We start from the raw sequence: 26798 nt of genomic DNA on the forward strand, positions 1-26798 counted from the left end.
AAAAAAAAAGTGATTCTTACAAGAATTCAAAAGTATAACTCGCGTGTCACTTTTCTTATACTCCCTCTGTCCCACAATGTTTATCCGGTCCGCAAAACGAGGACAAAAAAATAATACAATTTTTGCATGAAAAATCTAAATTTTTTTCAACAATTCACTAGATATCGATATGTTTTTTTAATTTATGAAAAAAATTTGAATTTTTTCTTGAATGAAATGCATTATTTTTTAGTCCTCGTTTTGCGGACCGGACAAATATTTTGGAACGGAGGGAGTATTATTTGGCGCTGAAGTAGTAGCAATTATCTTAGTAGTACAACCAATCTTTCTCGTTTATAATGAACTTTTTTATCATACATACTCCAGTATAACAGCCTATAAATTTAGAAAGTCCCTAATTTTAAAAAAATTGAGAGCCTAAGACGCAAGCTTTCCTAGTCTTCCCCCGTGCTTGCTTAATACTATTCCCCCGTGCTTGCTTAATACTATATCCACTTGTGTCCGCAAATTGTACGACACCTGCGAAAATACAAAAGTCACGGTCACGGGGTGTGGAGAGAGACTGACCTTATCATCACTTAAATAAAAAGATTAATAATAATAAAAAATAATAAATAAAAGAAAAAGGAAGAGAGAGACTTTACCTTAGCACCTAAGCAAATCGAATGAAAGCTGCTCCAAGTGTGAACAGAACCTACCACAAGAGAAGACCTTCTAGAATCCCACTCAGAATTCAACCACCCCATTCCCCCCCACCGACGGAACCGGCCCGCTCTCCCCTCACCAACATGCACCCTTTCTCTCTCCTCACATGCGCTCTCTCTCTCTCTCTCTCTCTCTCTCTCTCCACATGTGTGAGTATCATTTCGGGATAAATACGTTTCGAAATAATAGTAGTAATTATTGCTTGACCAACATAATTTTGAAAGTCAATTCCAAATTTAGAAAAAATTATTACCGATATCCGATTTAAGCTAATTTTTTTAAATAGATCTATAAAAAAAAATTAGAAATAACGAGCAGTTTGAATAATATTTGTGGGGCCTAAAATTGGCCTTACAAAAAAAAATATCGTACATTAACTTTATGTGAAATTCATTGCTATCACTACTTTGATGGTTAGATACCTTCAATTTGTGCGGCTTATTTTTTTGAGTTGCTCAGAATTGACCGAATAGTGTATCAACAAAATTGATCCAACAATTCAACTCTTGGTCTATAGTTTTTGCAATATTAACTAAAAATCCAAACTTCATGAAATGAGACTCGGTATGAACTTCACATAGAGTGATAGTGATATTCAATTATTGGTGAATGACCCAACTTGATACTTTACTTTTTGAGATGAATAATTTTAGTAGATGTTAGGAAAAAAGTTTCACCTTCAAAAGACCAGAACCAAAGACGATTTGGCTCTCCGGGTCGATCCTGACCTCTCGATCGAGGGCTTAAAATAAAAATTAAAAATAAAGTTTCTTTTGTTGAATTATAATAAGAGATAAAAAGTAAGAGGTGCAATTTAAAATTTTTTGAAGGCCTAAAATAATCACAACACTTGTGTCAGGTCAAGGTTGTCTCTGGCTCTCCCTAATGACCTTTCTCAATCTCTTCAACAGCCAGAGAGGATTTGGACCAACACTAGTCATCGTAAAACTTTAACAGTAATTCCTTCTAGAGGGCCATGTGATACTTCAACGGCCTTCACCACCGTACATCTATATGAGATCTATGATTAACATATAAATTTCATGTGAATATGTGGTGGTGAAGGCAATTGAGCAACACAACACAACCACACCACAAAGGGATCCGAGGGTCCTGTAGTGCACTACTTGTAGTGTGTATCTAAACCATCCGTTTCTGCAATAGATGGTTCAGATTCACTTAAGAACTATTATCGGTCAGAATTGACTCTTTATGGTAAGAGTTAACAAACACATCTGAATTATCGATTATGGAAACGAACGCTCCAGATACGCACTAAAACTAATCTAAAAGTTGTGGATTAGAACCTTTTTTATTTATTTATTCAAATATTCTTCACGTGTGTTGGTTTTACTCTAAATTTTTATGTATTATTGGTTCGTCTCGACAAGAGGATGAAAAAGTAAAAAATATTGATTTTTACACAAGTGTTTTTGAAATATCTAAGAAAAAAATCCAAAAGTCAACTTTTAGATTTTTTTTTCTTAGATATTTCTCAAAAAAATAGAGTAATAGTCAATTTTTTTTCCCCGATTTCCCTCATCGAGATGAACCAAGAATATATAAATATTTAGGAGTGTTCTACCTTCTTTGGAAAAGAACTTTTTAAAAAAGAAGCTAATTTTAAGCTAAAAAATTATGTATTTACGCAAATAATTTTTCTACCAATATGTATCTTGTTTGATAGATCTCATTGAAATCTTTTAAACAGTGCAAAAAAAATTAAAAAATATATTTTTCATTTTCGTTATATTTAAATTTAAAATTACCTCTTTTTTGATAAAAAAAATTTAAAAAGAAAGCAGAAAGGGGCCTTAGCACAAAACTAACAAATATAAATTTTTTTTAAATAAAACAAAAAAAAATGTAATCTACAACTTCTACATTAGCGGAGGAGGCTAGATATTCACCTTATCGAATTGGAGATGGTGCTGAGTATTAATGTAAGCAGTACCATACTGCGCACCTCTGAGCCGTTAGATCGTACATCCGACGGCTCGAATTTTATCTCAGCAATGAATGACTCTTGATCGTTAATTGTCGATATGAAATCCAATCCGTCGGATACACGAACCGATAACTCGAAAGTACACAGTACGGTACTGCACACGTTACTGCGTAGCACTAAGACGAAGTCCACCTTTCTCTTTTCCACTCCTCCAGATAAACGCGTTTATTGCCGTCATCAACACTCTCTCAAGTCCCAATCCCCTCAACCACAAACCCAAAAAAACGTCACTATTTACGTCCTAATTTATTATTTATTTCCAACACTCTGCTTTGACAATTCTACACGCCATTCCACCTCACCTCCCTCCCTCCCACCTTCTCTTTCCCAGAAATTTCTCCCTTTTTTCCTTCTCTCGTATTTATACCCTCAACCCCACTCCTCTCCTACAATAATCCCACAATTCGACTGCATCTCTCTCTCTCTACACACAAAGAAACACTGGTCTGAGATCTGAACTGTACTACTGCGCAGATATGGAGAACAACCAGCAGCAATCCTTCTGGAAATTCAGCGACCAACTCAGGGTCCACACCAACAACCTCAGCCTGTCCAACCTCTCCCTCAACGACTCCATATGGAGCAACAACAACAACAACAAGCGCCCCGAGGAGCGCCGCAACTTCGATATCCGCGTCGGCGGCGACCTCAACCCGGCGGCCAACCCGAAGCTCGTCAACGAATTCGACTTCAACTCGCTGTGGAGCACCAACTCGTACGCGTCGGCGAAGAAACCCGCCGAGGAGAGGCGGAATTTCGACGCTAGGGTCGGCGGAGAGCTCAACGGCGGCTCGGCCAACCCGACGTCGCTTTTCAAGCAGAACGAATCCGATTTCAACGGGTTCAACCACGGCAACCTGGTGAACCCCTCGTCTGTTTTTAAGCAGAACGACTCGGGTTTTAACCCGTCCCGTTCTGTTTTCGAACAGAACGAGACGGATTTCAACGGGTTTAATTACGGGCTTGGTGCGGTGGCCCCGTCGAGTCCGTTTAAGCAGAACGAGTCCGACTTCAACGGGTTCAACCACGGCTGGAAGATCAACAACGGGTCGGATTTGAACGCGTTCAACGATGGTTGGAAGCAGCAGCAGAATAATAACAACATGGTGGGGCTTAACAACGGTGGGTTTAACAAGGGGCTTTATTCGAAGCCTCTGGTGAATTTTAATCAGAATAACAACAACAACAACGGTTTTTTTGTGGGTTCGAAGTATAACAAGGGTGGGAATGGGAAGGGTGTGGAGGATCAGCACAACAACCATCATAACAACGGGACTAAATTGGGGAAGAAGAACAAGAATGGGAATGGGAATAAGGATAAGGATAACGGCGAGAAGAATAACGGTGTGGATAAGAGGTTCAAAACGCTTCCCCCGTCGGAGTCTCTGCCGAGGAATGAGACGGTGGGTGGGTACATCTTTGTTTGCAACAATGATACCATGGAAGAGAATCTCAAGAGGCAGCTCTTCGGTATGTCTCTCCTTCTAACTCTTTTCTCTATGCAGTTTGTTTTTCGTTTCTTTTTTCTCGCAATTATATGTTAAAATAGATTGATATAAGGATCCTTTGATTCCGGTTGAATAGTGACAAATGATTTGCATACTAGAATGATTTTTTGATTCATGGGTTCGATGAGTTCTCCTTCCGGGTGATTTGGGCTGACCATGCCCTGATCTGAAACAGGAATAAGAGTTTTAACTATTGACTCAAGGCCCCGTTTGGTTATCGTATCTTATTTGCTTATTTTGTATCTCAATTAGAGATTCAGACAAAAATAATTAGACGGGCCTTTTGTTGACCCGCCTAACATGGAGGGTTATTAAGAAGGTGAATGAAACCTTCCATGTTCCAATCCACATGTAAGGTTCAACTTTTCTGTGGGTAGGTTATGTGGGTTTGGAGGGTTGGTTTAGGGGGTTTGGAGGGTTGGTTTAGATGAGCTTTTCGTGGTCACTAATTCAACCATCTAATTTTTGTTGAAAAGTTATTTAATTTCTCATATTTGACGGGATTGTTTTGTCTAACCATTCAAAGGAACAAAATACTCATCTAACCAATTCAAAGGAACAAAATATTCTTATGGGTTTGGTGGGGGAAATCCATAACTTATTTAGGATATGCCTTGTTTTGGAGAGGTCGATTTCGGATTTGATCCTAGATTTACATAAATGATAAATGATATCCTAGACTTGGGTTATCACGATGAATCAAACTAAGAAGTTTCAGATTGACTTAATTGCCGATATGGCCTATCTTCCAAAACAAATACTATTATGCTTCAATGACAGCCAAGCACAGATTACAGTAGTTGATGCCTTGTTAATCCATTTGTCCTCTTGAGTTTTTTAGTTTGAAGACTCTCTCTCATCGTATCCTCTCCTGATTAATGTTTTCTGTAATGAACTTCCAGGTTTGCCTCCGCGCTACCGTGATTCAGTTCGGCAAATAACCCCAGGCCTGCCCCTTTTCCTCTACAACTACTCCACCCACCAACTCCATGGCGTTTTTGAGGTTTGTATTTATTTCTCTTCTAAATCTATTAATAGCAATTTCTATATTCTTGGTTGGTAAGAACTCTATTCACGATTTAGTTGTTGAGGATTGTTCAACTAACTTAGTTGAAAATGGTCTCCTCAGGCTGCAAGCTTTGGTGGAACAAATATTGATCCAACAGCATGGGAGGACAAAAAGAACCCTGGCGAATCACGCTTCCCTGCTCAGGTATTTTGACTGGATTTCGATGAGTTTTAGATCATGGTTTTGCAAATTTGACATTTCTAACTATCTTGCCATTGCAAATTTTTATATTGTTTCGTTATGTTCTGCTTGCAAAACTCATTTAGGAATTGCTTCGTGTTTGTGGCAGGTGCGTGTTGTGACAAGGAAACTGTGTGAGCCATTGGAAGAGGACTCCTTCCGCCCGATTCTCCATCATTATGACGGCCCCAAGTTCCGCCTTGAACTAAACATTCCTGAGGTATTAACTAGTTTAGATCTGTTCAAAATTAGTGCATCAATCATCATAATTGGAAATCCAATGATAAACTAAACTATTGTCTTGAATTTTACAGGCACTCTCTCTGTTAGATGTTATTGCAGATAACTCCTAAACAACATGCCGTAAAGGCACAGAGGCACACATACACAAAAGGAACAAGAAGAATGAAAAGTAAAGACTAAAATATATAGATATGTTGGAGGTTGAAGAGTTTGTAAGAGGAAGAATAGCAGAGGGTCTCTGATCTACCCAATCTGTTGTAAAACTGTTTTTCGTGTTTGGAGGCGGCCGTCATGCTTCTTTTTTGTTCTTTGGCTTCCCGAGTACTATGTACAATTACAATGAATAAGTATACATGGTGAAGAATGTCTATATTTGTATCTCTGGCTTCAACATTTCTTTGTATCCGTTGGTAACTGCCCAATTACATATTTAAGCCTATGACTCTTTTCGGCTAGTCTCCCTTCAGGCATGTTATCCTTTGCATTGTGAACGCATACCATCTACCTCTTGGCGATGGTAGGGGTTGCTGTCTTTATAGTCTTGAACATAATGTATCAACTTGTACACTGGAAATTGTTCGGTAGCCCGGGACTACCATCACGAGGATCACCATGTTGCCGTCATCTTTGGACGGACTGTTTTTATGGTTGTCTACACAGAACAATGTAAATGTTTCACTCCTACCAGACTGGAACCTACTTCTTGAATAGAATAGCCTTCTTTAAAAAGGTGAAAAGATAGGGTTTTGTATCTCAATCTGATGCCGCAGAACGTGATGATCTGAGTTTTAGCTTTAGTCCTAGCTAGTCTCCTAAGATTTGGTTATACCAGAACTGGCAGAACATACGGAATCGAGGGTTAGCAAAGGTAAGGGGTCAAGCTACAATGCACACCCTATTTTTGGGATACATGATATGCAAGGGTGGCTCCAGAATTATAGATCACGGTGACAAAAATGTAAAGAAAATTTTCATATACCACGCTCTATATAAGATCAACATGTTAATTTAGGACCACAATTTATTAGGCGTATCTTATTTCATTTTGTTGAGTTATATTATCTACTATAACTTGGAAGTTTACTTGAATATTTATTCACTCTTAGCTACGAATGAATAATTTACTGACATTATTAAAGGAATACCAAATTGTATGTAAAAAAATATAAAAATTTTAGCGCATTTTTTGGACCCAGGGGTTGCTTGAACCCCCTCAACCATTGTGCAGCCGCCCGTGATGATAACGCATCCCGTTACATTTACCACAAAGAGACTTAGAAAGAAGCATGATGTTTTGAACTAAAAAAAGCATAACATTCCACCGCAGACACCTCTAATCATAAAAAGGCAAAACATTCATCAAAACAAGCCGTAACATTTCATCTAAGAAGTAGTACCATTTACCAAATATAGACGTAATATTTTTCAAGAGTAGCGGGTGCGTATTGAAGCATTTGCCGTCGGCAAATATAACAGGAGTGGTTAAGAATCGAGAGCACGAAAGTCAAATACCGTATGTGGGTCTAAATATCTACGGATACAGCTTTTATTGGAGAGCAGTTGGCAGTCCAAAAGAGAACAATGAAAACTCATGATGGAAAAGTTCAGAGGAAGCTTTCTCGAATGCGATTGGTCATACCTACTGGAGAATGGGGAGGATAAGGTTGTCGACCGACTCTCTCTTTTTCTTTCTTTCTTTCTTTCTTTGTTTTGGGTGATCGATCACATACTGACTTTTTCAAATGTGGTGGTTGTTTGCTGCGTGTTTTTTACCTTGACGTAGCAAATCTAAATTTATTACTAGTAGTATTTTTTATGTGTTTATTTGAAATTAGCTAGGGTCACATTATTATAAGTTTGACAAGGAAGTACTCTTCGTGATCAATCGAAAATGAGTGGTCATGTGGGGCCCACAAATTCGAGTGCTAACATTTGTTTAAGAAGTCGGTAACACTCGGAAAGCACTATTCATACATGAGATGGTGAATCTGTGAAACATAACTAAACCAAACTGCGTTCGCCTTTTTACTTTGACTGGTTTGGTTTCGCGTGTTGCGACGGTTTGATTCGGTTTACTATTTTCTTGAACCCCTTACCAACGGTTCGATTCAGGATGTTCGCAAAAGAGTCGTACTAATCCAAAAACCTGTAACAACTGTATTCGCGAAGAATTAATTTATCAAACACCCTTTCATGTCTTGGCAAAAAAAAAAAAAAAAAACCCCTTTCATGTGCTAATGTACTACACGTAAAAGTCCATTCCCTAAACATTTGGAGCATGAAAATGATGCAAGGGCATGCATCATCATCACCACCATTCTCGATATAAGTATAGTATTGCTGTTAAATATACTTAATAGTACATGTGTAAGGAAGACCGTGAAAATGGAATCCAAAGAACTGTGTTGATGGCTCGATGCCAACCGAAGGCATCTTCATGATTGACACTGGCCCGGGGAAAAACCTGTCCTTAGGAGCAACTCCACCGGGCAGCTACGGCGAACAGCTATATTCTTTGCCAATTTGTCATATAATTTGACGGAAAATTCGGCAAAATTGGATCCACCCAGCTGGCAAATCTGCAGCCAACCGCGGCGAATACTTGAGCGTATTGCATTGAAAAAATGGCATTAGCCGGGGAGAGATAGTTGAAAAGCGAGGAAACCGTAGTTGTGCGCGTTGCATTGGTGGAGCAAACATGATATTTTTAGCAAAATGGAACTTTAGTTAACCAAAATACATGAATTTGACAAAACCATTTTCCGGCACTTAGGGGTGGACTTGCTTTTATAACCAATACTAAATCTAGATTGTCATTCTAGTCTTGTGCCTGGGGATCAGCTAAAAGTTGTGCTTTAATTGATGCTTCCAAAGGTCTAGCTAGTTATACATTACGTTCGAACTTTCAAAACAACAAAGAATGAGCATGCGCGTGAACATACATTGCAGCTTCACTTGTTTTCTTCCCATAATGAATTCTTGGCCCCTTTGAAATAGTCCAGATTCGTGGCATGTGAATATACGTACGCAGACATACATGTACGCGTACAATCCAAGTAAAGCTATAGCTTCCCCAGAGAAAGCATCCACAGAAAGAAACAATACATATGTACATGCATATGTATCGAGAGACAATTTTCGCCCACATTGGTCCTTGATCATCAGCAAAAGATGGAAAATAAAATGCAGGTCTCCATCGCATACACAGCAAAAGATGAGGAATCCGCAATGGTCGGCCTCAAAACCTTAAAAATCTTTCTTGATATGTTAGGGACACATTTTTGTTTTGTTTTGATCACCTAGGGACACTTCGTAAACCATGCCATGGTCTGTTGTGGGGGCCCACCACACTTGCGACTGCAGTGAGGTCACTAGTTTGTTGTGGGTCTCACCACAATTGCTACTACAACTGCAATATTTCAAGGTAAGAGCCAATTACCAACAACTGCCATATTAATAGCGAAGCTGGCTAGCAATCGTTTGGATTTGGTTTTTGCGTGGGTCTCACCTTAATCCTTATGTTGAAATAACAAAGGAACCAGGTTACTGGCTCCATGTGATCTGTTTTGAGTCTTTTGACTAGGGGTAACCTAAAACTTCCCGTGAAAGTTCTCTTGATATCTCCTAGGTCCTCGCATAGTTGTCTTCTCTCTCGAAAATTGAGATGGCAGAAGACATTGCACCATTAATAAGTGTGTGCATTGAGAAAACTAAACTCCAATCTGTCCGCGCAAACATGCGGTTCTTGATGAAGGCAACTACAAGAAAATACGAACACAAACTGAAATTTCAGTTTTTTTTTTTGGTAAGTCAAGATCAGGGCAATTGTATTAAAGCTGTAGCCTAGTGTTGCTTAGGGAATGTAAGGGTCCTCGGTTGTTTCGGCCGGTTGGCGCACAAGGAGGGATAATAGCCATGAACTTCACCTTTGTAGAGATTTTAGAAAATTTGCCGAGCGAGGCCTAAGTTGTTTTTTTATTCACTAGTAACGCCCCCTTGCAAAATAGAAAAAGGAGGTTAGTCCGTCATTAACTTTAGGACCTCAACATCAGTCGGGGTGCTTGTAACTGACCCGAGTGCCTGTTTATCAAATGACTATGACAGGAAAACAGAAAACTGGATACCTGTTGATGTCGCTTGGACGAAGATGAAAGAAGTTTTGTTTGGCCCTTATCAGTGAATTTCCTCCTGTTTCTAAATGCAGTCCAATTGAGATTCTAGAGGAAGAGCCAGAATTTCCAAATGCAGTCCAATCAATTCTAGGAGTTAGATTTTAACAGCTTCTTTGCAACACCTATTTCCTCAATACCAGCACACACACTTTCCCACCTTTTACCATGCCCCAACCTTTTCTCTCTGAAAGCATATGAGAATGGTCAACACTTGATTAACTTCACATCCTTTCAAACAGAAGTTCGTAATACAAACCCTTGCTTGCTTAGTGAAAGGCATGATTGTCCTAGGAAATCCTGTTTTTTCAGCCAAAATTCAGTACCCGAACAGCTAACAACAAGCAGAACTAACAAACTTCGTCAACTCAATCACCACGAAGCACCTGGCTCGTCCTGTGATAAAACAAGATCAAGATAAAAGCCAGCATTAACTCTGTGGTTCCAAAATCCAGATTTGCGGTGACCTGCATTATATTTCAAAATCTGTCTTGCCTAGACAATGTCTGAGGGGATGCCCATACATATCAGAAAATCCATCAAAAATCATACGTGGAAGAATGAAGTAGATTCAACAAGGTTTGTCTCACTCAAACTCCACCAGCTTCCCTAAAGGCCGGGCTAGAAAAAGCAGATTGTGAAGACTTAAATTCTTTTTCTCCTCAGGAGAAGACACTCCTTGTTGATCAAAATCAAATCCGGCACGAAATATTCGATTAGTGCTTAACAAAGCATGTAGTAGCAAAGAACTCAAAATTACAAGTCACGCTTAAATGTGTATGCTAGCGTTGGCTAGGAGTGGATGAATCCGCACATTGAACATTTAGGCATACGAGACGAACTATGACTTGTTGAAAATGAGGCCCGAGTTTTAGACTGATCATTTTTAAGAGGTGCTCACCACTCTGATGTCAATGCTTTTATTAAGACTGAGCAATGTGTTCCAGGATCGGGCTAATCCGCCAAAAATGACAATCCAAAATTAACTTAAGAAAAGACTTGATGCTGCACGTCACACTGAGACAAAAGATATTATTCCTACACCAATCCATAGAGTTGTGGGGGAACCTCACCGCTTCAGTCTATTTTCGGACATCTTGGCCGCCTCTTATTACCCTTGGCTGCATCTTATTACTCCTGGCCACAATTTTTGACACCTAGCCGCGATCTTTTGAAAGCGAGGTTACAAAGCACGCATTTTCTTCTTGCTTGAGTACTAGTAAAAGCGTGATTAGTGTATGGTCTTTTTTTGGACATCTTGGCTGCATCTTATTTCTCCTAGACTCAAGTTTTGATACATGGCCGCGATCTTTTGAAAGCTTGGTTACGGAACAGGCGAAGCCCTCCATGATGGACATGCAATAGTACAAGGTCTTCTGAAAAAGTACTTTACCAAAAGCGGGCTTTTTGCGATTAAGAAAATTAGACTTCAAATCGAACTCTCACCAAAGTACCTTGAACCAAACTAACAACTTTGGAGGTTCTACGCATTCGTCCGTTCCACATGTCAAAGATCACATTCTCATTATGTGTGTCGCCGCATGCAGGTTTTGAAGGGTTAGCCACAACGTCCGAGTTTGTCACCGCAAGGTTATTGTTTATGGCCGCATGGTTTTGGTAGGTGGCAGCAAGGTTTTACTAAGTGGGCGCAATGTTAAAGAGTGTGCGACAAAAACATTCAATCAGCTGGGTATCACTGGTTTCCGCCGAAATGCACTTTTTCCGTTCGAAGGTCCATATATGCATGTTATCACACTGAAACAGTACAAGGGACACGGGAAATGGTTTGAGTACGATAACTCCCTCTCGAAGATGAATTTGGGGACCCTGTTTGAGTGTTGTTTCCATCCAGGTCTAATTTCGGCAGTGGACGGCTCAGATTTTATCTCGCCAATGAACCAAATAATAACTCTCTCTCTCCTCTCTCTCTCTCTACACAGATTAAGCTCCACCCCATACCTTAAACCTCTGTACTCCTTCGAACCCACATTTTTTGGTTCCAAGGCAAGCTTATAAAAATAATCCGAATCGTCCAGCAAATATAGTTGTGAACTTAATTTGCCTGCTGTAAACGATTAGTTTCTATACCGATCGGCAATCAAAGCAATTTTTTTGCAAACACAAAGGTCTTGACAGGAGCTACGAAGTGAAGAGTTCAGATTATTTTTGTTGACCTGTTATGCAGAAAAAAATATGAGCTTGGAGGAATATAGAGGATAACTGGGACAACTGGACAAGGGTATTCAACTTGTCAAAAAAAAATAAAAAATACGGGTATTCAAGAGAGCTTAACCCTTGTTAAATATTGCAATTTTGTTTTAGGTGTATAAAAATACTACGTAGGAAATTGATTTTGGCACTTCAGTTTTAACCACTGGCACTTCACTTTGTATCTTAATCATGTGAGAAAATAAAACTAAAAGTGGAGTCTCATATATATGTGCACGCACATCACCCACTTACACACATATTTGTACACGCACAAATTATGAAATAGAGTACAGTATAAAATAAAATGCAAAAACTCCTTATGCACAATAGCAATTTTTGATCTACAAAATATTTTTAAAAAACAGGACCATTACAAATTCAAACTGTAAAAAGCTCCATATTGCGCTTCACTCGATTTATTTACCTAAAAAATTACTTGTAAATCTTTTTCGAAATGCTCTAAATAATAAGACAATGACACATCAAAGGCAGATAATACAGAAGTTTTCTTTTGTACGTAATGTTTTTGCAAACAATTCTTTCTCGATTATTCCGCATTTAAGTATGTGCTATTGCGTTCCCTAAACAAAACCAAAAATTATAGAGAGTGATTTTCGCACACCCCAAATTATTAACCGCACTCCAGTCATGTTGACTTTCGCACTCTCCAAAAGTTGACAATTTGGAGAGTGCGAAAATCAACTCTATCTAACAATTTGGGGAGAACGAAAATCAATCTCCAAAACTTTTCAGGTAATTCTTGCTGGATTGAAAATCCAGTGGATTTGTCAAGACGAAAGAATCTGAAAAGGATACCAGATTACGAACAGATATTTTCTTTACCTTCGACTGTCGGCAAAGGTTCCAAACTATGGCTCAAGCAAAACCCATGAAAAACTACCAGCACCAAACAACAGAAGGTTATCAAATTGGAGAGGCAGAGAAATCGGTTTTAAAACGCCCAAGTTGAATGCAAGATTGCAACCCCGTTAGCCTGCCCAGGGACGAAGGGCAAATACCAACGAATCCGGTGACTGAACTTCACCTCTATTAAACTTGATAAAAGCTACAGCATCCCCTCCCAAATCAACAGTATCCCAAGACTCTATCGCCAACACAAATGCAGGTTTTAGTTATTGTGTCTGAGTCCATAATTACTCTATTAAACCATAGAATCCTTGCTACGTTGAAAATCAACTATGTCAGACACCCAAAGGAAAACTAATAGGCGAGTAAATCGTAGTCTGATGAGCTACACACTACGTTGAAAATCAAATAGGTCTGGTCGCACAATGCTTAGTTGGTGGCTTGGTGCACAGAAACCTCTCCATAACTAAGATCCAGAAAATTGAAGCTCCATACAATTAATGCATTTAATAACAAAATAAAAATAAAAAAGCAAGCTTGAAAAGAGGGAACGGCATGCAAGAACGTATAAACCCAAGAAAAGATGACTCAATGAAGGAGAATAGAAATGATGAATTGGAGGGAAAATAAAAACCATCTTCACCGGAAAACAACCAAAACTGAGGTTGAAACCAAAGATTACACAGGATCTTCGGAAGGAAAAAAAATCATAGACAAATTTCAGAGCTCCGCGGTCCTAAGAACAGATAGGGCTATATCATCTTGTTGTAGTTACATTTATATCCCTATCCTTCAGCTCATCTTCGTCTTGTTTTCTTTTATCTCCTTAACCCTGCACAATTTGTTGCTCCGGTTCTCCATCAATAAGCACCAGAGAGCTATGATGGTGCACCATGTACCACCGGCCGTTATGGAACTCGAAAATATTAGACATATTGAATAGCCGATTGTCCATGTCAACATAGGTTTTCATGGTAACCCAAGCCATTTCTGTAAGTACCCGTGCACGTACATCCCTAACCTGGAAGCCACCACCATGATCCCAATTAAATGCTAGTTGCCAGCTCTCCATAACCGCATTGTAACTGCATTTTGCGACCCCAAAAAAAAACTGGTAAATGTAAGTCACCTGTTCATTCTGTTGCATGAGAAGCAAAAACTAAATCAAATTATCCTAAGTGGGTGAATCGATTTAGAATCAAGATACTGCAGAAACTCCAGTTGACTCATCCTTAGAAAAATATTGACAGCAAACTGTAGCAATTCTTCAATACACCCTCTTTTTAAGACCCACTATTGCATGACCAGAACTAAAACACAATGTTTTCACTAATGCAAATTATGACTGTGTCCTCTTCTCTACGCCATCTTACATGCTTCAACAGAAGCACCAGATCCCATCTATTCTATATGTGCCTAGCATGCTCCAACTAATAGCTACGCAGCAAACCAAACCGAACCGAACCGAGCCTTGTCTCCCAATCAATTGGGCTACATGAATCTTGTTTCTTCATTGAGCTCTGTCTAGGGCTCCCTCTTCACTTAGATTTAGTAAGCTCAAGTCCTTCCCATCCCGGCATTATCCAAAGTCAGTTTAGGTCTTCTTCTTCCCCTAGCCCGACTATCCACTGCGCAGAACCTTTAGAAAAATATGTTCCCTTCCATTTTAACATCACTGATTTCTATAACAGCAAGGACCCACTACCCCCAAAGTTTCAGAGAGAAGGCAAGCACAACATAGAAGGTTTGTATAGATAACTTCAAGAAATGCATTTGTACCAGCAATACCGCAATTACTGTGGATCCTAGGGTATTATTCAACCAAACTACAAAACTAGTTATTAAACCAATCACTTGAACGATATGTTTCCCCAAAATCCAAATCCAATAACAAAAACCAGACAATAACATAATCTACTACAGTGAAGCTTTTAAAAGAGGGATCAGTCAAAATTCAAAAGCGGTAGCAAGAATAAAAAGATAACAAGAATAATACCTGGTAAAAAGCTCTCCTGAGGCATGAACACACTTGACATAGTCTGCGTTAAGCCAAAGGCGACCCATTGCTGGAAGTGATCTTTCTCGAATAATGTTAAAAAATTCTGCATTGACATTCATAATAGCTCTTGTAGCAGCATAATACGCCTTCCACCCATTAACAGGTGTGATGTTATCCTGTTCCAATGTGAAATCCTACAAACATAGAGAAATAGATGGTCCGTTCAACATCTAGAAAATTGATTAGAAGTTAGCGAAGCAGTTCACAACAGTCCATAAATGAGGGAAAAGCTTAGCAAAAGAGGCAATGTCAATCAAATTTGCAATCTAGACGTCCAAACCCAAAAGGTAGAAAAAGTTTGGGTCGTGTTTTTTTTAGCTCAACTCCATGCTCTTGTGATGCCAAAGTGAATGTCAAGCAAAGCTTCTCTAACCTTATTCACAAGGTTAGAGAAGTATTGTCTGCAGACTAACGGTTAGAGGTGATCTTATAACATTCACTCTTGTGTGAAAAGACGTGACATTATCCAAAATTCGGTTCAAGCAAGCCCAAAACACAACTGCTAGAACCACTCATTTACTTTTCCAATTACAATCAACAATATGCAAGAAATCCTCAACATAGTCTGACAGAATTTGAGCATTTCCAGACAGCATGATGGTCATCAACATTAAATCAAATTAGACACTGGCAGCACTTAAGATGAAACACAAATACTAGATTTTGTTGCATTCCATGCAGTCATTCACACCAGACCAATTTGATACAACAAACCAAATTCGATCAAGTTTTACAATCATTCCCACCATACTATCCCTAATCACACATATACTGAAGGTATCATAAAGGCCCATCATCATTCATCAACCTTGATCCCCTTCTTTACATCCTCTCCTTTTTCTTTGCAACTGACACAACTCACAGTTTTAGGATTTTCTAAAAGTCATGTTGGATTGACTGGATGAATAATGAGGGTTACATACTCTCAAACAGTAATACCAATGGACTAATAGTTGGGGATTATTAACACGTCGTGGCCCAAGCTAATGTATATCCATGTTCTGTAGGATTTTCTGTCAAAAGGCACGTAATCCCTCTATGTACTGTTGCATTCAAATGGTGGATTTGTAATCCTATTCCATCCCTAAACCGGCCAATCAAACTGACCCAAAACATTCTCATGCAGTTCCATTACCAAACAGCAACCAAAGAGCGTAGTAGAAATGCATGAGTTTCCACCACTCTAAAATTCGATAATTGCCATCTTGCAAGCCTAAGCTGACCAAACCTCAAAGTAGAACAATGAACTGCAGAGGGAAAAAAAATTTACATTTTCAAATCAAAAGCATCTATTACCATCACAAAGCAAAACCCCTTCTGGTGCGAACTTCAGTTTTTTGAGGCTGGCTCACAATTTAGCTTTATAAACTACCCTTCAACTGCCCAAAGAAAATGCCAAGAAGGACAAAACAAAAAATAACACCCTAAATTAACACCAAGGGTTGGCCTATTGGTCAAGACTTGGGACTCAGGTGTGTTTGCTCCCTCCTGAGGCCTCAGGTTCGCAACCTCTCAGGTGCTATCAACTCTTTTGGGACCGGTCCATACAGAGCTTTGCTTTGGCTTTAATTGGGCGCCCCGCAAGTGGGCGATGGGACACCTGAGTTACCAAAAAAAAGTTCTCCCCTCATTTCTACATTCACATCTCAAATTCCATCAGAGATTAATCTCAATCGAAGATTTTTCTCTTCCCATCTTTAGCATAGTACCATTTGCACACGCAGCGGCATCTATACCACTAATTAAAAAAAAAAAAACTTAACAAGTTCAGATTTTACCACAAAAGAAGAAGTAACAACCTTGTGATAAAGCGCTTTCCAGGCATTGTCATCGTTGGCAGCCCTCCTCATCAACGAATTGGTCATTGAAAGGCGGCACAGGCTCGGAAAATCTAAGTAAGTCAGAGCATGAGTCGTGATTTCCGGCACCAACTGTTCCATCATGGATGCACCCGTCGTCTGCCGCTCCGACACGGCCGCAGCCGGCTGCGCCCTCTCCAACACCTCCCCGTCGCGATCGCTGCCCCCGTTCAGATACAGCTCCGCCGTCGCCGCTGCGGTGGCCATCACGGATAGGGAATCCAGGACGCAATTGCGATCCCTACCGTTCGAATCGAGTGACTCCACCGGGTTTAATCGAACGGAGTGTGGGGCCTGGATAGGGCTATGAAGACAGCGGCAATCTCCATGCGAAAGACATGGGAGCGTTGCTGGAAATGAAAAACCTAGGAATCAGAAGCGAGGGCGTTGGAAGTGAGCGAATGAGAGAGTGAAACTAGGGTTTTATGGCAGTTGGATGTTGTTATCTGTGCATGGGTCACTTTTTCTCTCTCTTGATCGAAACCCTAGCGCACTCGTATATATGGAATTAGGGCGGAGAGAGAGAGAGAGAGAGAGAGAGAGAGAGAGAGAGATTTCTGTAACTGTGTACAGAACTAGAAAGTCGGAGGCGGATTGGGGGTGAAACGGTTTGGGTTGAGTGGTAAATAGGGAGAATGTTGAAGGGCAAATCGCGAAGCCAGGCTTCGCCTCATTTACGGAGCTACGACGTCGTCTTTATTGGGCCTTGTTTTTCTCGTGCTGATGCTGTATATTCCACATGTATATTCCACATGCAGAGGGAATGGAATGGAATTTATTATGAACTACATTTTCAAAATTATATTTACTTTTCATTTTTTACAAGAATAATGTCAAAATTTCTTCCATGCCCCACAGTAAGATTGAAAAAATGGATAAATCTCAATCATTAAATAAAAAACGCTCACAAAAATAAGTTGGTTTTATGATTTTTCAAAAAACAAATTCAATTTTACATACCATACGAAGTAACTTTACATACCATTTACTATATTCACACTTATCACAATGTATGGCCAGATTGTATACCCACACTTATTACGAGTGGGATTGAACCAATGATTGAGATTTTGAAAAATAGAGATCCAACAGTTCACGGAAAATGGGAGCATCAAATCGAACTGGGGCATCATAGCTAGATTCGAATAATGTACTTCGATCACTGAGTTATCAATATTCATTCAACATGATTTCTACCGACTCGGGAAGAACATGCAAATACCCCAACTGAGGTGCAATCCGCAAAGGGGACGAAACCGGGGTCCCTAAGGCACTACACCCCTACAGTGCCCAATCTTTGTCGTCCGTTCGGTAATCAATGGTCCAAATATTATTTTACCTGTAAGGTAAGTATCTTATATGTAGAATAATATTTGAAATTTGAATACTTAAAAACAATTTTGGACAATTCAGATTGGGCACTACAGGGACCCTTAATCGAGGCAATTCCTTTTTCAATAAAGTATTTTAGTCATAAATTGAAGTAATGATTTAAAGTATATTGAATAAATTTTCCCTAATTGTGTGGACAAACATGCCGAGATTTTGGGGTAATTGCCCCTTGAAGATACATACTAAATGCACACCGCGTTGTGTGGGAGACATTTCAAAATTTCACACAAATAAGCGGAGCTTCTCTATCTATTTAAAATGTATTTTGAAGGATCCTTCTACAAAATCAACTGAAGCGGATATCAATAATTGCTTGATTAGTTCTTTGCTTAATTTTCTAACAGTAAATTGTGTGCAGAATCAATCAAACATTTACCTATATTTGATTGAGCAGATTTTTTTATTACAAAGTATCTTAAAAACATATTTTAAATAAATTAAGTGTTTTCGATTACTTGCGTGGAATTTCGAGATGGGTCTCACACAAAGCTGTGTAAATGATGTACCTCACATGGTGAACCCATAGGAGGAACTTATATATTGATCATTTGCCTGCAACGTTGGAAAATGATATCCTTAGGCTCCGTTTCGGAACAAAAAATAAGTCCTTATTTTTTAAGAAGACAATTTTAAGCTCAAAAATTATGGGTTTATTAAAATCTAAAAATATGCAATATGGATCTTGTTTGAAAGATCTTGATGAGATCTTTTATACGATGCAAAAAAAATTGAAAATTTATTTTTCATTTACTTTATTTTTAAGTTTGAAAATGTGAAATAAACTGCTTATTTTTTAAGAAGGTTTCTAGAACGGGGCTTGGAACGGGGCAGGCCCCGTTCGATAACGGATTTGGGGGTTGGGATTGAAGTATTAATTCTATGGGACTATTAATACTCTGTTTGGTAACAAAAAAAGGTCTGGACTATTAGTCCGTTGGGATGTCCAATCCGGCTTTTAGGGGTATTAGCAATACCCCGTGGGACTTGGTATTCGTATTCCATCCCAACCCATTCTCATTACTAATCCTTTCTCATTACCAATTTCTTCTATCAATCCAATCTCATCATCTAATCTTATCTCAAACAAACATGATATTAATAATCTCATCATCTAATCTCATCACAAACAAATATACTCATTATCAATCATTTCTCATTAACAATCTTTTCTCGTTACCAATCTCAATCCTAATCATATCTATTTACGAATCTCATCCATGTATCACTGTTATCAAACAGGGCCAAATATCCAATGACTGCAAGTTCAATCAAAATTCAGTATGTAGGAAGTGCCACGCCAATCAGAGCTGACTGTCTGTCTGCCCATTTGCGAGTGTTTTCTGGATTATTATACGCAAACCCATCAGAATATTAGGCAAGACATCCGATCCAACTGATATATTCGACCTACGTTACAAACTGGGGTTATGGCTCCAACTATTACTACTTCATGATTTTCAGCTTACCTGAGAGATGTGCTCGATAATTCCCATTTGACGCCAATTCATGTATGAGATGGACTTCATTTGCATTAGATTCATCTCTTCCACAGCTATTGATGCAGAAACTCAAGAGGCAAACGAAATGTGGGTGGCGAAGCTTTGCGAGCAAGTCCAACCTGAGTTTTAAGTGTCAGGATAGTACTATATTTTTTCGATACAGTTAGGCATCTAATAGCTACTTGGGCTCCATTCTCTAGTCTTCCTTTGTGAAGATGCCAAAAACAGAAGTGCGGGGTTAAGGAGGTTTTACAGGAATAGAAAGCCCAAGTACTCAAGTTATGGAGGTTCCAAATTGCTACTAACGTGTTGTTGAATGTCCTTTCTCATGTTCTGTATGGTGGAATGTCTGGAGTATATCTTCTAGAATCAGACTTCCTAAGTTAGATGAGGCTATGGAATGGTTCGTGCAACATGCCCAAGGTGATGGTTTTCGTAGCAGAATCAAGAAAGGGTCTTTGGCAGCCACTGTATATACTCCTACTATATGGGGAGAGAGAAACTACAGAGTTTTCAAACAGAAATCTGCCCAGGTTGATCAAGTTTCCCAATTGGCCATTGACAACATTTGAGATTTTTGTGTTCTATGAAACGGGTGAAGGCTTCCATGGCTAATCATTCCTTGTGTGCTGTTTGGAGAGTGTCTGAAAAAGCTATTATCTGCTATTGAGTCTGTATAGATAGGGTAGCTGTGCAGGTGTTTTTGAGTCTTTTCTTTGAAGTTTTGTCTTGGTTCTTTTGTTATTAATCAGTTTGTATATCTGGGGGTTTTGCCCTGGTGAGATCTTGGTTGGTTTGAGCTTTATAAAGTACACGTGCTTATCAAAAAAAAAAACTTACACATTGGCGGTTAATGCTTTTACTTTCATTGGGCATGCTATGACTAACAAAATAGAGGCAATGGAAAGAAGCTTTCTTCACGATCGTGATTATTATGATGTAAAGTTCTAAAGCATATTTACTCTTGGATGTTATCTTCCCATATGAACTTTCACCCATTATGTTAGACTTGTCGAAGTTGTTTGTAGCTTCCATTAGTTCTTCTAAGCAAAACAACCGACACACTGGTATACCTTCAGAGCCTAAGTCTGCTGCTTGAGAAACATAATCTGGGCAAAAGAAGACACCACTTAAAACTGCAAATCTGAATTTTTTTAATATACAAACTTTTGCCAAAACCCCATAAAACAGCTCCAGTGGCGATCTATATTCCTTGCCAAAGCTGAAATTTGGCTACAGCTCACCAGAGCTCCATTGGTTGAGCCAAAGTTCTTGCAAAATTTGTCAATGCCTAAATTGCCACATCACTGTCAATGCTTTTGATCACCAATGCTTTCGATCGAACACTAGAAAATGAGTATTTGTGTCTGAGTAGCATGGGTAAGTACACAAATAAAAGTATCAGAAGATGAGTGCATCCAGTAGGAAAGCCTCAAATGAAGAAGAAATGATCCCTCTAAAAGTGAAAACTTTTCCTCATAAAACTTGAAAGATCATATAGACAACTTCAAAAACAATACAGCTAAATTTGACTGAAAATGGAAAGCATGCCACTATTCCCCAACCGTGCACAACGTGGCAATATTGTGTCTATACAAATCGACATTCCACCTCTGAATTGGAAAAGGAGAAACTATCAAATGCCAGCATATAGTAGCTTACAATGCTATCCAGTATCCTATATTCCAATTTACTTCAGTTGAATCAGATCGCAGGAAGTCTACATACCAAGAGCTAATCTGGTGTTTTTCACCTCAGCTAATCGTGAACAACTTTGTCAAATCGTTTTTGGCCTTCTGAGCTATCATGTTCTGCAAGTTCATGGGATAGCAAATCTCAGTGTGCAATCCAGACCACACATTGTCTGCCAAGATTTCATTCACTGCATCCGTGGGATGGAACTGGTCCCACCAGATATGATTGGAAGCATTGCTGCAAGCCATCTCAGGTGTAAGGCACACCATCCAACCCCTGTACGGTCCTAACCCGCAACAAGCATCCGCAGTTACATTGAAACCTGAATAGGAAAGCAATGGTTTTAGATATGGATTCTACTTATTCCCACAGAATTCCGAGCATAAGTATGTGCAGATTAATAAGTTACTGTCAATCTGATAAAAAAGAATGAATTACCATAAAGGAGATTATTTGTCATTATGTCCATGGATGCTTCATAAGCATCACAGAATATGATGTCAACGTCGATGAGCTCATGAGCAAGCTCCTCAACCATGTATCTCATGACAAAGTTGAACTCAAGTATCATGTCGTTTATCATATGGACACACTCCCCATTGTTACTATCGTACAGCGACAAGTAGTAAGGAGCACAACCAATTGGAGCGAGTCCCATTAACACTACTTTCCTCACATTTGCGTTGTACAAGTTCTGCATCATTAAAACAATGTAAAATACAGACAATCAAACAAAAAAGCTGCATAGACATAAGGTTGTGCTTCGAATTTGTGAGAGGGAAAGAGAAAGCAGGTGCGAGTGGGAGAGAAATGTGATGGGAAGTAGTTACTTTTCTACGGCAGGTTTTGCAGAGATAGAAAAACCAAAGCAAAGAAGGAAATAGTCTTCCCTTGTGTTTAAAGGAAAGAGAAGAAAATGACAGGATAACTGAAGGTCTTGTACTACGAAAGAGAAGAGGAAAGGGGAAATGAAAGGCAAAGAAAGGAAACTGAAGGAAATAACTTGCTACGTGTTTTCCTTCAGGCTTTGTTTGGATCAAGGATTAGTGGAGGTATGTTTGATGTTTTCCTTCACAACTAAAGGTATGTTTCCCTCAACAAATCCCTACGCAAATCCTTCACCGAAACACAGCCTCAGATTTTTTCCTTTTTCACTTAGAGTTAGAAAGCAGACAAGAGTAAGGAGTATCATGGCTTTCCTTCCCTTCCCTTCCCTTTCTCAAATTCCAAACACACTGTATATCGCTGAAAGTTTGCAAATAAGACATGTTCTTCCGTAGTACTATACATTAACATTAAATCTCATTAACTGGGATAGAAATATGAGGGATAGTCACAACTCACCTTAATCTCCTCCTTCATTGTACTCGCTAAGAACTGGTTGAAGCGCCAAGGTAGATACAGATTTTGCACATTGGATATATTACGGAGATAGTAATGAATGTAGTCATTGGTTCCAATTGAAATGTAAAATATCGAATTCAAGATATGTTCAGCTGCTGCACCCTCACCCATGCTCAACATAAACTGCTGGAAGGTATCCATAACCTGCTGAATTTGCTGTGAAAAGGAGATGTGTTGACCCTGAACAATATCACTTCATGAATTACTAGCCTTTCGTGATGATAGTATTAAAGAAAAACTATACTTAACTAGTTTAAAGCTTTTTGGAAAAATGAACTTTCAGATTTCAATTATGCTCTATTTGATCCACAAGAAAACTAAGGAAGAAGGTTAAAACTCGGCAATCAAACTAATCAGTGAGATATTGAACATGAATAGGTTGGTCGTCCTAGGACACCTAGATGCCCTCTTTGTTGTCTTGTATTACAATAATCGCATTTTTCTCCACATATGTTGTACAGAAATGAGCAGTTGATATTGATCTAACAAGTACATTTAGGGTCCGTTTGTTTGACCGGATATGAGTGTCAGATTGGACTTTATATCAAGGAGACCCACATATATAGTGTTTGGTTAAAAGTTGTATGGGCGGGAGTGTGGGACCAATGGGCAATGATGTTGATATCGCATTAGACAATATGTGAATGCAAGATTGATAACACAAGAAGTGGAAAAGCTACCAATTCTGATCCACTTGAGAAAATGATTCCAGCACCAGCAGATGCATAATTCACTCCATGAACCATATCTTCGACACTTCCGGTCTGTCCAAGATAACTCGGTACAAATGGAAGCCCAAGATGCAGAGCTGATCAAAAGTAAACGAAACATCAACACTGGATACCAAATTCCACCCAAAAACATCAATGCATATGGCAGACAAAATCCTTAAAAGAAGAAGAGAAAAAAAGAAGAAGAGAGAAAAGATTCAGAGTTGCTCAAACCAAGAACTACAAGAATACAAATTCAGACATGTTTCGATTGGAATTACAAGACCCACGACTCAGTTCACATAAATATAATCCCACAGTTGATACACACGATTTTCGAAAAATTCATTTTTGTTTCCATTTTGTTCTCTACAGAAAATCAAGAAATCCAATAATAATACCAAGATAATCAACGGGAAGTCTTCCATTGCTCAAGACTTGTTTCAATCTCAAATTACTGGGAAATTTTCCTAGCGAAAAAAATTCCCCGCTTTGGTTACAGAGCAAAGCATTGAAATCTAGATTACCCAAGAAAAACAAAACCCATGAAACGACGCACAAAACCAAGAATCACTTTACCCAAAAAAGAAACAAGACCCAAATTGCAATTTTTGCCTCATTTTCTCACAAACCAAACAAGAAAATCAAGAAAGCAGATAATATTTACCAAGATAATCAACGGGGATCCTCCCGTTACAGAACCGTCCAGTAGGCATATGGGTGTCGAAATCTCGCCCGTAAGGAAGACGATCGGCACGCGCAAAAGTACCGAGGAAGTTGTTGGTCCCGCAGTCGACGGTCGAGTCGCCGATGACGAACAAGGCCGGAACACGAGGGGGAGAATCTGGGGTCGGTGGCATCGGGGGGTTTACTGATTCAGGGGAAGAAATTGTTGGGCTTGTGCGGCCGATGAAGTTAGGTTGGAAGCGATTGATGAGTTCTTGAGAGTACAGGTAATTGTATTCTAGAGATGCTATTCTTGGTAGAAGAAACGCGGCGGAGATGAGGGTGAAGAGGGCGAGAGTTGCCGGAGAAGCCATTGCTGGAGAGAGAGAGAGAGAGAGAGAGAGAGAGAGAGAGAGAGAGAGAGCAGTTGGCGGGTAAAAGGACGGTTGAATTGGGCAAAACTCGAAAGTGCCCTCCGGTATGGGTTTTATACAGGAGGAGAATTGGAGAAGGGCTTTTTAAATGGGCTTTGTTGATGCTTTGAGCCCAAGTTCATGTACTCTCAGCTAGGGGTGCAATCGAGCCGAGCCGAGCCGAGTTTCGGCATGTTCGGGCTCGGCTCGCCTCAAAAACAATGAGCTCGAGCTCGGCTCGAGCTCGTGACGAGCTGCAGAACTCGAGCTCGAGCTCGGCTCGATAGGTATTTTCGGAGCTCGAGCTCGGCTCGTTCGGCTCGTTTATGAAACAAATATATATAAATATATATATAAATAAATATAAATATGTAAAAATATATATATATAAATATATATATAAATATATTATATAATCGAGCTCGCGAGCCAATTCGAGCCGAGTTTCGACTAGCTCGAGCTCGGCTCGTTTATGAAACGAGCTCAGGACTCGAGCTCGAGCTCGGCTCGTTTTTGTCTTGAACCGAGCCGAGCCGAGCCGTTATCGAGCCGAGCTCCGAGCCGCTCGCGAGCGGCTCGGATAGTTTGCAGCCCTACTCTCAGCCTGTTTCAGCCCAATCAGATTATTCCAAGCATATTGCCGAAAATGGGTTAGCGAGATGTTAGTAGGGAACCCGAGGTTCTTGTTGTCGGCAAGATTGTCCCCATCCGAGCTGGCTGCTTGGTAACAAACGGCTCAGATTTCATCTCTGTGGACCCCAATTTGTTAGTAGGTTAGTCCACGGGGGATTTCAGAGGCTATTCATAGCTCTGAATCCCAAAACCCCCATGATAGAGCTCGAACCCAGGCCTCCAACACAGGGAGGACAGGAGTTACCAACTGGAACACGAGCCCGTATGTCTTGTTGATTCGCGTTGCTTATTTATTTATTTATTTAATATTATAATTTAAGCAATGAGTAAAATTAAGAAAAAGTGTTGATTTTCCCATTGGTTCATATTTTTGACTTTTTTTAAAATAAGAACCATGAACTGTGCCAACACTAGATTGAGACAATGCATGGTGCTCGGAGTTTTTTAAAGGGTACAATGAAAAAAATATCCGGAACAAGGTATTTATGATTTATTACCGGTCATAAATACCTTTACAAGTGTAATCCCGATAATTTTTGGATACTTTTTCTTTGTTCCTAGCATTTTTGTTTTTTAAAATCCAAATCAGATCAAGCTTATCTCATGTAGTAGAAATAGATCATATTCGTTTTCAGATCTACAATTCATGGAAGAGGACATACTTTAGACTGGTTCTTTCTGTTTCTATTCTCCAAATGTTTATTAATTTAAAAAATAACACAAAACACCCTACTAATAAAGGATTATAGTAACTTTAATTATTTTTCAGCTTAACATTTTTGGCCACAAAAAAAATTGATTTTTTTTTACATTCCAAACACAGTGCAATTTTAAGCTCAAAAATATTATGTTTACTGAAATCTAAAAATATACAATATGAGTCTTGTTTGAAAGATCTTGATGAGATAATCGAGATCTTTTATACAGTATAAAAAAATCAAAAAATATATTTTTTATTTACATTAATTTTTAATTTAAAAATATAAAATAAATATTTATTTTTTAAAAAGGTGTTTTGAAACTAACCCTGACTGCATGATTTCAGTCGGAGGGAGGGGGCTGCTCTCTCCAAGGGGACAGCAGCATGCTGCTGCACCCCATTTTGGGGCTCACTCCGATCTCGCTTCGATGATCTGAATCGTTCACTTTGTAAAGCTCATCGAGTAGAACAACTAAACAAAAAATCAACTTAATTGGATATCATTAAGTACCTGATCGGAACCTTTTTATCTTAAAAAGAATGGATCCGAAACACTGGATCAAATCCACTGTAACCCATGGACTGAGAGTTATATGGGCTCCGATCAGGTACTTCATGATATCCAATTAAGCTGATTTTTTGTATAGTTGTTCTACTTGACGAGCTCTACAAAGTGAACGATTCAGATTATCGGAGCGAGACCGAGGTGAGCCCTAAAATTGGGACAGCACCCCCCCCCCCCCGCGTCCATTCCAGTCAATGCCTCATATAATTTAGCTAAAGATCGTTTCGGTGACTCAGCCTACAA

General features: G+C 39.3%; 3 protein-coding genes across 5 annotated transcripts; 1 reads left to right on the forward strand and 2 right to left on the reverse strand.

Moving 5' to 3' along the window:
• The first annotated feature begins 2908 nt into the window (after positions 1 to 2908).
• LOC131332038 (DCD domain-containing protein NRP) lies at positions 2909 to 6091 on the forward strand. 2 transcript variants are annotated; one of them, XM_058366056.1, is made up of 5 exons: positions 2909 to 4183; positions 5124 to 5224; positions 5351 to 5434; positions 5580 to 5690; positions 5785 to 6091. In XM_058366056.1, the coding sequence occupies exons 1-5, from the start codon at positions 3190 to 3192 to the stop codon at positions 5821 to 5823; spliced, it is 1329 nt and encodes a 442-aa protein (XP_058222039.1). In that variant the 5' UTR covers positions 2909 to 3189; the 3' UTR covers positions 5824 to 6091. The 2 variants fall into 2 exon arrangements, with proteins under 2 accessions (XP_058222039.1, XP_058222038.1); XM_058366055.1 differs by having other exon boundaries at positions 2983 to 4183; positions 5580 to 6091.
• Positions 6092 to 13552: 7461 nt separating this feature from the next.
• On the reverse strand, positions 13553 to 17473 carry LOC131333858 (F-box protein SKIP8). Of its 2 annotated transcripts, none has more exons than XM_058368642.1 (3): positions 16798 to 17473; positions 14957 to 15153; positions 13553 to 14045 (listed from the first exon to the last, which is right to left on the reverse strand). In XM_058368642.1, exons 1-3 carry the CDS (start codon positions 17083 to 17085, stop codon positions 13787 to 13789), a joined length of 744 nt encoding a protein of 247 aa, XP_058224625.1. In that variant the 5' UTR covers positions 17086 to 17473; the 3' UTR covers positions 13553 to 13786. The 2 variants fall into 2 exon arrangements, with proteins under 2 accessions (XP_058224625.1, XP_058224626.1); XM_058368643.1 differs by having other exon boundaries at positions 16819 to 17459.
• Positions 17474 to 21217: 3744 nt separating this feature from the next.
• LOC131333330 (GDSL esterase/lipase At5g08460) lies at positions 21218 to 24723 on the reverse strand. The gene is made up of 5 exons (XM_058367794.1): positions 24246 to 24723; positions 23549 to 23676; positions 22809 to 23048; positions 21903 to 22158; positions 21218 to 21786 (listed from the first exon to the last, which is right to left on the reverse strand). The coding sequence occupies exons 1-5, from the start codon at positions 24616 to 24618 to the stop codon at positions 21524 to 21526; spliced, it is 1260 nt and encodes a 419-aa protein (XP_058223777.1). The 5' UTR covers positions 24619 to 24723; the 3' UTR covers positions 21218 to 21523.
• Positions 24724 to 26798: the final 2075 nt, after the last annotated feature.

The sequence above is a fragment of the Rhododendron vialii genome, chromosome 7a (genome assembly GCF_030253575.1).
Source record: "Rhododendron vialii isolate Sample 1 chromosome 7a, ASM3025357v1".
In the NCBI taxonomy this organism is placed as follows: domain Eukaryota; kingdom Viridiplantae; phylum Streptophyta; class Magnoliopsida; order Ericales; family Ericaceae; genus Rhododendron; species Rhododendron vialii.

Coding starts and splice junctions, on each gene's coding strand:
- LOC131333330 (XM_058367794.1), bottom strand. CDS start 24,618: ATGGCTTCTCCGGCAACTCTCGCCCTCTTCACCCTCATCTCCGCCGCG. Junction 23,677..24,245: donor GATCCCCGTTGATTATCTTG/GTAAATATTATC, acceptor ACTTTTGATCAG/CTCTGCATCTTGGGCTTCCA. Junction 21,787..21,902: donor GACAAATAATCTCCTTTATG/GTAATTCATTCT, acceptor TTTCCTATTCAG/GTTTCAATGTAACTGCGGAT.
- LOC131332038 (XM_058366055.1), top strand. CDS start 3,190: ATGGAGAACAACCAGCAGCAATCCTTCTGGAAATTCAGCGACCAACTC. Junction 4,184..5,123: donor TCTCAAGAGGCAGCTCTTCG/GTATGTCTCTCC, acceptor ATGAACTTCCAG/GTTTGCCTCCGCGCTACCGT. Junction 5,225..5,350: donor AACTCCATGGCGTTTTTGAG/GTTTGTATTTAT, acceptor TGGTCTCCTCAG/GCTGCAAGCTTTGGTGGAAC.
- LOC131333858 (XM_058368642.1), bottom strand. CDS start 17,085: ATGGCCACCGCAGCGGCGACGGCGGAGCTGTATCTGAACGGGGGCAGC. Junction 15,154..16,797: donor TTGTTACTTCTTCTTTTGTG/GTAAAATCTGAA, acceptor CTATGTTTGTAG/GATTTCACATTGGAACAGGA. Junction 14,046..14,956: donor TCAGGAGAGCTTTTTACCAG/GTATTATTCTTG, acceptor CGCAAAATGCAG/TTACAATGCGGTTATGGAGA.